The 12,213-nt window shown below is 38.3% G+C and overlaps 1 protein-coding gene across 2 annotated transcripts in view; it reads left to right on the top strand.

Moving 5' to 3' along the window:
* LOC110535113 (nitric oxide synthase, brain) overlaps positions 1 to 12,213 on the top strand; it is a 94,372-nt gene that overhangs the window by 44,252 nt on the left and 37,907 nt on the right. For both annotated transcript variants that reach the window (XM_036936304.1, XM_036936303.1), the window contains exons 10-13: positions 1,042 to 1,216; positions 6,215 to 6,316; positions 7,285 to 7,479; positions 9,672 to 9,757. In XM_036936304.1, the coding sequence (XP_036792199.1) occupies positions 1,042 to 1,216; positions 6,215 to 6,316; positions 7,285 to 7,479; positions 9,672 to 9,757 (558 nt within the window). The remainder of the gene's footprint in view (positions 1 to 1,041; positions 1,217 to 6,214; positions 6,317 to 7,284; positions 7,480 to 9,671; positions 9,758 to 12,213) is intronic.

Below are 12,213 nucleotides of genomic sequence, written 5' to 3'. Positions count from 1 at the left end.
TGACGAGATTGGTCAGCACAGCACAGATATACCATCACAGTGGGCAGATTTGTTATCACAGTGGGCAGATATGTCATCACAGTGGGCAGATTTGTTATCACAGTGGGCAGATATGTCATCACAGTGAGGAGATATACCTTCACAGTGGGCAGATATGTCATCACAGGGGGTAGATATGTCATCGCAATGGGCAGATTTGTCATCACAGTGGGCAGATATGTCATCACAGTGGGCAGATATGTCATCACAGTGAGCAGATGTGTCATCACAGTGGGCAGATATGTCATCACAGTGAGCAGATGTGTCATCACAGTGGGCAGATGTGTCATCACAGTGGGCAGATATGTCATCACAGTGAGCAGATGTGTCATCACAGTGGGCAGATATGTCATCACAGTGGGCAGATGTGTCATCACAGTGGGCAGATATGTCATCACAGTGAGCAGATATGTCATCACAGTGGGCAGATATGTCATCACAGTGGGCAGATATGTCATCACAGTGGGCAGATATGTCATCACAGTGAGCAGATATGTCATCACAGTGGGCAGATATGTCATCACAGTGGGCAGATATGTCATCACAGTGGGCAGATGTGTCATCACAGTGGGCAGATATGTAATCACAGTGGGCAGATATGTCATCACAGTGGGCAGATATGTTATCACAGAAGAATTCTAACATCTAACATCTCTTGGAGAAATCCTTAACTTCTTTGTACCTACAAACTGTATTTTCTTTCCATGACGTACTATACAAATGTCAATGTCAGAATATAAACTTGTCACTAGTCTCTTCCAATGGCTTTTCACCAAGATAAGAAAGTGTGCTTTTACATGTATTCAGAATGTAAACAACAGCAGCAGTCAGCTACAGTTCAAGCTATGTATAATATATCCTCTCAACCATCTCTATATACCTTGAATGCTAGCTTATTCATTTGAATCAACAAGTCAAGTTATAAGTCACATTCTCCATCTTTCCTCCATACCTTGAATGCTAATAATTTGAATCAATGTCTTTGCTCCCCCGTCCTTGCAGGTATGATTGGTTCAAGGACCTGAATCTGAAGTGGTACAGTCTGCCTGCTGTATCTAGCATGCTGCTAGAGGTGGGGGGGCTGGAATTCACTGCTTGTCCCTTCAGTGGCTGGTACATGGGCACCGAGATCGGCGTCAGGGACTTCTGTGACAGCTCTCGCTACAACATCCTGGAGGTTTTAAGATCACTTATAAAGCATTCATATGCATTTCTAAACGTTTATAAGCACCCCTTCGGTGGCAGTTACATGGGCACGGAGATATGCGCCAGGGACCTCTGTGACAGCTGCAATGGTTAAATGCACTATTTGGACATATTCTAATTTTACCATGAGGTATAAAGGGATGTTACCTATGTTATGTGTGGGGTTTGTAATGGGAATTCACACAATAGTTGTGAGTGGATGTTTTACCATAATATTTTACTAGGATATTTACTAGAATCTATCATATGCATTACTATAATATTTTACTAGGATATTTACTAGAATCTATCATAGGCATTACTATAATCTTTTACTAGGATATTCACTAGAATCTATCATATGCATTACTATAATCTTTTACTAGGATATTCACTAGAATCTATCATATGCATTACTATAATCTTTTACTAGGATATTCACTAGAATCTATCATATGCATTACTATAATCTTTTACTAGGATATTCACTAGAATCTATCATATGCATTACTATAATCTTTTACTAGGATATTCACTAGAATCTATCATATGCTTTACCATAATCTGGTGTGTTTTTTTTATACTATACGCCTGTAATACTTTATTTTATTTTATTTAACCTTAACCAGGAAAAGCCCATTGAGACCCAGAGTCTCTTTTTCAAGGGAGACCTGGCCAAAAAGGCAGCAACAATCAGTACATTACAGAATGAAAACATACAACAATAGAATACAACAACATGATCCAGCCTAAAAAAAAAGCATTTTTCACTCCTCCCTAACAGAGTCTCCCGTCAATATTTTAAATCCATTCAGTGGCACTAACATATCTAGATGAAGCATGGATTGTAGACTATTCCATGCCTCTGTTGCACAAGAAGAGAAGGCAGTCTTGCATAATACTATGAATGTCCTGGGGACTTTAAGTGGCAACCACCTAGCAGACCGGGTACGGTAACTGCTGGTGGTGAAGGAGACCGAACTACAGAGGTAAAGAGGGAGTTTACCCAAAATGATATAAAGTGAGGTCAAGAGGAAGTTTTACGCATATAAAGTGAAGTCCAACCTACCATTTGGTACAATGTGCAATGGTGGGTGAGTGACTTGGCATTTGTAATAAAGCACAAGGATGCATGATTAACAGGGTCCAGTCTGTAAGACAGAGGAGGTTGCATGCATATACAAGACACCATAATCAATTACAGAGAGAAAAGTGGCCTGAACAAGCTTCTTTCTAGCCATAAGATGGAAGTAAGCCTTATTACGAAAATAAAAACCCAATTTCAATGTAAGCTTTGTCACAAGATTATCCACATGAACTTTAAAGGACAACTTGTCATCCAACCAAATATCTAGGTATTTATAGGATGACACTTTTTCAATGGATAAGCCAATGCTAACGTTCTCTGGCAGAGTTCTAGCTCTGGTAAAGGTCATGAATTGTGTCTGAAGGGAGTGTCTGAAAAGCAGTCTGGAGCTCTTCAACAGCCTGAACCAGAGAAGGAGCACATGAATATATTACTTTGTCATCTGCATAGAGATGTAACTTTGCTGGTTGCATCCCATTACTACAAATTGAGAACAACACAGGAGCTAAAATGGAACCCTGGGGCACACCTCTATTAATCTCAAGATAGCTAGACTTTTGATTGTCAGTATATACACATTGTGTTCTGTCAGAAAGGTAGTTCCTAAAGCAATTTACTGTCCCTTCACTGAGACCAATGTTTCTGAGTCTAGCTAGCAACAATTCATGGTCAACTGAATCAAAGGCCTTTGATAAACCCACAAACAGAGCAGCACAGTGTTGCTTTTTATCAAGTGCATTTATGATGTAATTTACCACTGCCATAGCTGCAGTTGTGGTGCTGTGCCCCGATCTAAAGCCAGACTGAACCCCGCTCAGTATGTTATTTTCAATTAAGACGTTTTTTAACTGTGAGATCACTAGGGATTCATATACTTTGGCCAGGATAGGGAGTTTAGAGATAGGACGATAGTTATTAGCATCTGAGGGATCTACACCCTTTAGCAGTGGGAGGACAGAAGCTGATTTCCAAATGCTGGGTATGGAATTGATCAAGAGACTCAAGTTGAAAATGTGAGCCACAGGTTCAGTAATAATACCAGCTGCTATCTTTAAGAGGTAGGGGTCCAGGTTCTCTGGACCTGCAGACTTTTTAGTGTCTATTGCCTTTAGTGCTTTACAGACCTCAGTATAAGAAACAGACTCAACAATAAAATGGTTCACATGAGGGCCTATAGCATAGTTGACTGTAACAGAGTTTACATTAGAGTCCTGGGCCCCACCATTATCAAAGACTGAACCAGCAGATACGAAGTGCTTGATTAAAAGAAAACTACAATATTGACTTTATCCTTCACTTCATTAGAATCCATCATTAAATGGTCAGGAAGGCCAGAGGAGACATTATAACCTAACACTGATTTGATTAGCTTCCAGAACTTGGTAGGGTTGTTTAGGTTCTCTGTCACTGCATTTAGATAGTCATCTGATTTGGACTTCCTGGTCAATCCTGTGCATTTGTTTCTTAGCGCTCTGAAGGAGGCCCAGTCAACAGGAGCATTTGTATGTCTAGCTTGAGCCCAAGAGATATTTCTCTTTCTAATTAATTCTGCCAAGTTATCTGAAAACCAGGGATTGTCCCTTCCACTTGATTCTACATTTCTTCACAAGGGCATGCTTATCACAAATCGACACAAATTTCCTATAAAATAGGCCCAGACAGTGTCAACATCGGGAATCAGACTTACTCTGTCAATATTACGGTACAGATCATGTAAGAACCCTTAATCAAACTGTCTAAAATGTCTTTTAAAAATATAACGGGGTTTGGCTTTGGTCGTTTTTGTATTTCTAACACAAGCAATTCCACAGTGATCACTGACATCATTACAGAATATCCCAGTCGATGTGTATTTGTGAGGGATATTTGTTAGCATAATGTCCAATGGCGTTGATTTGTTAGGAGCTCTGGGATTCGGTCTTGTAGGCACATTAATTAATTGAGCAAGATTCAGAGTCACACAGTTCTTGTAAAGAGTCCGAAACAGATGTAAGCATGTCCCAGTTCAAATCTCCTAAAATAATGAATTCAGAGTCATTTAACTTGTGCAGGACATCAGAAAGAGAGTTTAGTGCGTCTCCCGAAGCCGAGGGCGGTCTGTAGCAGCCGAGGGCGGTCTGTAGCAGCCGAGGGCGGTCTGTAGCAGCCGAGGGCGGTCTGTAGCAGCCGAGGGCGGTCTGTAGCAGCCGACTACAGTGATGTGGGAGTCCTTATATACGTTCACTTTAACCGCAAGCAATTCAAAATGTTTGACTTTGGTAATCGAGAGAATTTCAGAGGCGTTAAACTCGGATTTCACTTAAATTGCAACCCCTCCTCCTTTACTCATCCGATCCGTTCTAGAAACGGTGTACCCATCAATAAAAATCTAGTTATTTGACACAGATTTCTTTGGCCAAGTTTCTGATAAAACCATTATGTCTGTATTTGTTGTTTTGGCCCATATTCTACCAGTGTGGCAGATGAGTCTGCTCTCATGACCACATGCATACAGGCTAACATTCTTCACTTAAATTCTCAACATTCATGAGTTTCCAAATCACATCAAAATAGATGTTTTCTATTTTTTTAAGCATACATTTTTTTGTTTTCCTGAAAACAGCAAGTCAAAATCAAATCAAATATTATTGGTTGAATACACATATTTAAAATTTGATTTGATTTGAATTTGACTTGCTGTTTCCAGGAAAACAGTCTATTTTGATGTTTAAACAAATAGAAACATCTATTTTGATGATGTAGAATCTACATTTGAGACAGTCTTTTCTACAGAAGGAAAATTATCCTGCAGCAACAGGAAATGTGAATTATTATGTGGATTATAATTATTGGACATTTTTGTAGGGGTTGATACATTTTTCGTAAGGGAAAATCAAGTCTGAAATGTCAAAGTGTAAATTACAAACTTCAGAAGTCTTTTAAAACCTTAAATACACTACAGGTTTAAAATCTCCTGCAACAGGGTGATCAAATTAAGATCCTACATCTGTATTGCTGGTCGGATGAAGAGGATATTTTTTGCTGTAGCTATGGTGATGAATTAATGATGAATGTGTTTTATGTCACAAACAGTAGTATCATGATGTCTAGAACATGTCAAGCTTAGAGGCTGTAGATATAATAAGTATGTCTCTGGTTGTGCTGATTTCATTCAGCTAATGTATTAGCATAGCCATTAAGGTGATGATGTGTTGTTATGTTTTCAGAGTTCCCATGCTTAGAAAGTCACTTTAGTTGTTTTCTCAGTCATTTCCCCTCATCTTGTATTCCCATCTCAAGCATCATGCGCCCTGCTGCTAAATGCAGCTTTATCCATGAACAAAATTGTTATGATATACTTTATGTGACATTTTCTTATTTTAATGCAGAACAAAAGGCACTTCTAAAACGGTTGTTTTTTATTGTTCTAAAATGTCTCCATTATGTATTTCGGCCATTTTATACTGACTGCAACCAATCACCTGTGGTTTTATACTGACTGCAACCAATCACCTGTGGTTTTATACTGACTGCAACCAATCACCTGTCACTCTGTCACTCACAGGACAGTTTGTCACTCACAGGACAGTTTGCCAACCCCTCAGTTTGGGAACCACTGATTTAAGTACCTTGCACATCCACAGATTTTTCACCTAGTCAGCTCGGGTTACTGGTCCAATGCTCTTAACCACTAGGCTACCTGCCACCTATGTAGCTTTATGAACAACAGCACTTAGCTGACAATTATTCTTATCACAACAAGGTTACTTGAATGATAAAGAGAAATATTTATCTCATATGTAGCAGGTAATATATTAGCAATAAGATAAGAAGAATAAAATGTTACCCTGATTGTTTATCTTCAATGTATCTTTATACACAACAGGTATTGTTATTAAAGCATGGTATGTTACTGTCCAATAGGAAGTGGCCAATCTGATGGCCCTGGACACCAGGAAGACTTCTTCTCTATGGAAGGACAAGGCACTGGTGGAGATCAACATAGCAGTCCTCTACAGTTTCCAGGTGTGGGTTTATCTGCTGGCCATGTAAATATCTAAAGGTTACTGGGGTGCTGGAATTGATTATTTACAGGGCTTGCATTTCATACACTATATATACAAAAGTATGTGGACACGCCTTCAAATTAGTGGATTCGGCTATTTCAGCCACACCCATTGCTGACAGGTGTATGAAATCGAGCACACAGCCATGCAATCTCCATAGACAAACATTGGCAGTGGAATAGCCTTATTGAAGAGCTCAGTGACACTGTCATAGGATGCCACCTTTCCACAAGTCAGTTTGTCAAATTTCTGCCCTGCTAGAGCTGCCCCGGTCAACTGTAAGTGCTGTAACGCTACAGTATACAATGCCATTATAGATAATTATGCGCTTCCAACTTTGTGGCATCAGTTTGGAGAAGGCCGTTTCCTGTTTCAGCATGACAAAGCAAGATCCATACAGACATTATTTGTTGAGATCAGTGTGGAAGAACTTGACTGGCCTGAGTTCTGACCTCAACTCCATAGAACACCTTTGGGATTAATTGGAACGCCAACTGCGAGCCAGGCTTAATCGCCCAACAACAGTGCCCAACCTCACTAATGCTCTTGTGTCTGGATGGAAGCAAGTCCCTGCAGCAATGTTCCAACATCTAGTTGAAAGCCTTCCCAGAAGAGTGGAGGCTGTTATGGCAGCAAAGGGGGGGGGGGGAAACAACTCCATATTAATGCCCATGATTTTGATACTATATTGAATGATTTTCTAGGATGGTCCTTGCTGTAGACAAACTAGTATTATGCTTTATATATGAAACATGTATTTTTATGAAGTCAGAAATATGTTTAAATTATTTGTAATTATGGGTGCTTGAAAGAGATTTAATTTATACCTTGACAAACTAAATATAATCCTGAAATAACTAAGGTAAATGAACTGAATGAATGAAATGAATTCCCCTTCATGATTTGATTCGTGTTATCTGTTCTCAGTCATCTAAGGTAACTATAGTGGATCACCACTCTGCCACAGAGTCCTTTATGAAGCACATGGAGAATGAGATCAGGGTGCGGGGGGGCTGCCCAGGGGACTGGGTCTGGATTGTACCCCCCATGTCTGGAAGCATCACCCCGGTGTTCCACCAGGAGATGCTCAACTATCGCCTCACACCATCTTTCGAATACCAGGTAAATCAAATCAAATCAAAGTTTATTGGTCGCATATACAGAGTAGAATGTCTTGTGTTACTAGCTCCAACAGGGCAGTAGAATGTCTTGTGTTACTAGCTCCAACAGGGCAGTAGAATGTCTTGTGTTACTAGTTCCAACAGGGCAGTAGAATGTCTTGTCTTACTAGCTCCAGCAGGGCAGTAGAATGTCTTGTGTTACTAGCTCCAACAGGGCAGTAGAATGTCTTGTCTTACTAGCTCCAACAGGGCAGTATAATGTCTTGTGTTACTAGCTCCAGCAGGGCAGTAGAATGTCTTGTGTTACTAGCTCCAACAGGGCAGTAGAATGTCTTGTCTTACTAGCTCCAACAGGGCAGTATAATGTCTTGTGTTACTAGCTCCAACAGGGCAGTAGAATGTCTTGTCTTACTAGCTCCAACCGGGCAGTAGACTGTGTTGTGTTACTAGCTCCAACAGGGCAGTAGAATGTCTTGTGTTGTTAGCTCCAGCTGGGCAGTAGAATTTCTTACAAATACATAAATTATCAAAAATCTAAACAAGAAATCAGGATATGACAGAACAAATCCAATTAACAGGGGTATACAGTATATATTAGGGTGAGCATGTGTCAGAATCTAGAATATAAATATGTGGTGTGTATAGTGTGTTATTTGGAAATAAAATGGAATGTATAGTAGTAGGTATATTAGGATGAGCTATTCTATTTAACTTTTATTTAACGAGGCAAGTCAGTTAAGAACACATTCTTATTTACAATGACGGCCTAGGAACAGTGGGTTAATTGCCTTGTTCAGGGGCAGAATGACAGATTTTTACCAGATTTTTACCAGCTCGAGGATTCGATCTAGCAACCTTTCGGTTGGCCCAATGCTCTAACCACTAGGCTACCTGCCGCCCCATGTGGAGAATACAGCTATGTGGAGAATACAGTATATACATGTACACAGTGAGTAAACAACAGTATAGGACCAGTATATGAGGTGACCAGCCTTCAAAGACTATACACATGGAGCATTAGTCTCAAGGTACAGGGTAAGTACCGGGCATGTAGCCAGCTAGTGATGTCTGTTCAACAGTCTGATGGCCTGGAGATGGAAATTGTTTATCAGTCTCTCTGTCCCAGCTTTGATGTACCTGTACAGACCGTTTTTTTTACGTTGAGGGAGAGGTTATTTTCCTGGCACTACTCTGCCAGGGCTCTAACCTCCTCCCTGTTGGCTGTCTCATCGTTGTTAATAATCAGGCCTACCACTGTCGTGTCGTCAACAAACGTGATGGTTGAGTTGGAGTCATGCGTAGCCTCGCAGTCATGGGTGAACAGGGACTACAGTAGAGGGCTGAGCGCACAACCCTGGGGAGCCCCGCATTGAAGATCAGCATAGTGGACGTGTTGTTGCCTACCCTCACCCACCTGGGGTCAGCCTGGCAGTCTAGAAACCAATTGTACAGGGAGTTCAGGCCCTGAAGGTGATATTGTCCTTGACCATTCTCTCAATGCATGTCATGATGACAGAGGTTTCTGTTACCTTACCTTGCTTGGGTACAGAGACAATGGTGGACTTCTTCAACCAAGTGGGGACAACAGACTACGATAGGGAGAGGTTGAATATGTCCGGAAACACTACAGCCAACTGGTCTGCGCATGCTCTTGGTATGCTGTCTTGGACAGCAGCCTTGCGAGGGTTAACAAGTTTGAAAGTACTACTCACGCTGGCTACATAGATATGGAGCCCACAGTTCATGTGAGCGGTGGGGGCCCACGACAACGGCTCTGTGTGGTTTTCCTCGAAGCGGGCGAAAAAGGTGTTTATTTTGTCTGGGAGTGAGTGTCTGCGACGTAGCTGGTTTTCCCTTTATAATCCGTGATTGTCTGCCATCTGTGTCTCGTGTCTGAGCCGTTGAATAGTGACTCCACTTTGTCCTTGTAATGTCTTTTTGCCTCTTTTGATTGACTTGTGTTCCCAGTCACCCTACCGGGGATAAATGCGGTGGTTCGGGGAAGAAGGAGAGTTTGTGTCGTCATAGTCAAATTCTTTCAAATACTTTAGTTGTGCTTTATTTAAATTGCCCGGTAAAATTAAGTCAAAACATAACCGTATGTACAGTATGTATCTCCTTTGAATGTACAGTAACATCATCCACTGAGTTGTATGTTGAGCCTAATGTGACGAGCTTCTCTTACCACTATAGGCTGACCCATGGAATCACCACGTGTGGAAAGTCAACAATGGGACACCCACCAAGAAAAGAGCCATCGGCTTCAAGAAACTGGCCAAGTGAGTACAGAGATAGAGAGGTCCTGTCATTAGGCCTTAGGGCAGCATTATGCTTCACCTAGATTGGGGTTAGAGTTCTCCATTGCAGTCCTGCTTGCTGTTTATGTATACGGAAGTACACACTTTAAGTGCACACTTGTTTCCTAAATCTCCATTTGGCACTGATAAAGACCTGCTATTAAATACAGCATGTTAATGATATTATAGAACTACTACTAAATACAGCTTGTTAATGATATTATATAACTACTACTAAATACAGCTTGTTAATGATATTATAGAATTGCTACTAAATACAGCATGTTAATGATATTATAGAACTACTACTACAGCGTGTTAATGATATTATAGAACTACTACTAAATACAGCATGTTAATGATATTATATAACTACTACTACTACAGCATGTTAATGATATTATAGAACTACTACTAAATACAGCATGTTAATGATATTATATAACTACTACTACTACAGCATGTTAATGATATTATAGAACTACTACTAAATACAGCATGTTAATGATATTATAGAACTACTACTAAATACAGCATGTTAATGATATTATAGAACTACTACTACTACAGCGTGTTAATGATATTATAGAACTACTACTAAATACAGCATGTTAATTATATTATAGAACTACTACTAAATACAGCTTGTTAATGATATTATAGAACTACTACTAAATACAGCTTGTTAATGATATTATAGAACTACTACTACAGCATGTTAATGATATTATAGAACTACTACTACTACAGCTTGTTAATGATATTATAGAACTACTACTACTACAGCATGTTAATGATATTATAGAACTACTACTACAGCATGTTAATGATATTATAGAACTACTACTACTACAGCTTGTTAATGATATTATAGAACTACTACTACTACAGCATGTTAATGATATTATAGAACTACTACTACAGCATGTTAATGATATTATAGAACTACTACTACTACAGCTTGTTAATGATATTATAGAACTACTACTACTACAGCATGTTAATGATATTATAGAACTACTACTAAATACAGCTTGTTAATGATATTATAGAACTACTACTACAGCATGTTAATGATATTATAGAACTACTACTACTACAGCTTGTTAATGATATTATAGAACTACTACTACTACAGCTTGTTAATGATATTATAGAACTACTACTACTACAGCATGTTAATGATATTATAGAACTACTACTACAGCATGTTAATGATATTATAGAACTACTACTACTACAGCTTGTTAATGATATTATAGAACTACTACTACTACAGCATGTTAATGATATTATAGAACTACTACTACTACAGCATGTTAATGATATTATAGAACTACTACTACAGCTTGTTAATGATATTATAGAACTACTACTACTACAGCATGTTAATGATATTATAGAACTACTACTACAGCATGTTAATGATATTATAGAACTACTACTACAGCATGTTAATGATATTATAGAACTACTACTACTACAGCTTGTTAATGATATTATAGAACTACTACTACTACAGCATGTTAATGATATTATAGAACTACTACTACAGCATGTTAATGATATTATAGAACTACTACTAAATACAGCATGTTAATGATATTATAGAACTACTACTACTACAGCTTGTTAATGATATTATAGAACTACTACTACTACAGCATGTTAATGATATTATAGAACTACTACTACAGCATGTTAATGATATTATATAACTACTACTAAATACAGCATGTTAATGATATTATAGAACTACTACTACTACAGCATGTTAATGATATTATAGAACTACTACTACAGCATGTTAATGATATTATATAACTACTACTACAGCATGTTAATGATATTATATAACTACTACTAAATACAGCTTGTTAATGATATTATAGAACTACTACTAAATACAGCATGTTAATGATATTATAGAACTACTACTACTACAGCTTGTTAATGATATTATAGAACTACTACTACTACAGCATGTTAATGATATTATAGAACTACTACTAAATACAGCTTGTTAATGATATTATAGAACTACTACTACAGCATGTTAATGATATTATAGAACTACTACTAAATACAGCATGTTAATGATATTATAGAACTACTACTACAGCGTGTTAATGATATTATATAACTGCTACTAAATACAGCATGTTAATGATATTATAGAACTATTACTAAATACAGCTTGTTAATGATATTATAGAACTACTACTAAATACAGCTTGTTAATGATATTATAGAACTACTACTACTACAGCGTGTTAATGATATTATATAACTACTACTAAATACAGCATGTTAATGATATTATATAACTACTACTACTACAGCGTGTTAATGATATTATATAACTGCTACTACAGCATGTTAATGATATTATAGAACTATTACTAAATACAGCATGTTAATGATATTATATAACTACT

The sequence above is a fragment of the Oncorhynchus mykiss genome, chromosome 11 (assembly GCF_013265735.2).
Source record: "Oncorhynchus mykiss isolate Arlee chromosome 11, USDA_OmykA_1.1, whole genome shotgun sequence".
In the NCBI taxonomy this organism is placed as follows: domain Eukaryota; kingdom Metazoa; phylum Chordata; class Actinopteri; order Salmoniformes; family Salmonidae; genus Oncorhynchus; species Oncorhynchus mykiss.
Note: the sequence above shows the minus strand (reverse complement) of the source record. Positions and strands in the feature narration are given on the sequence as shown.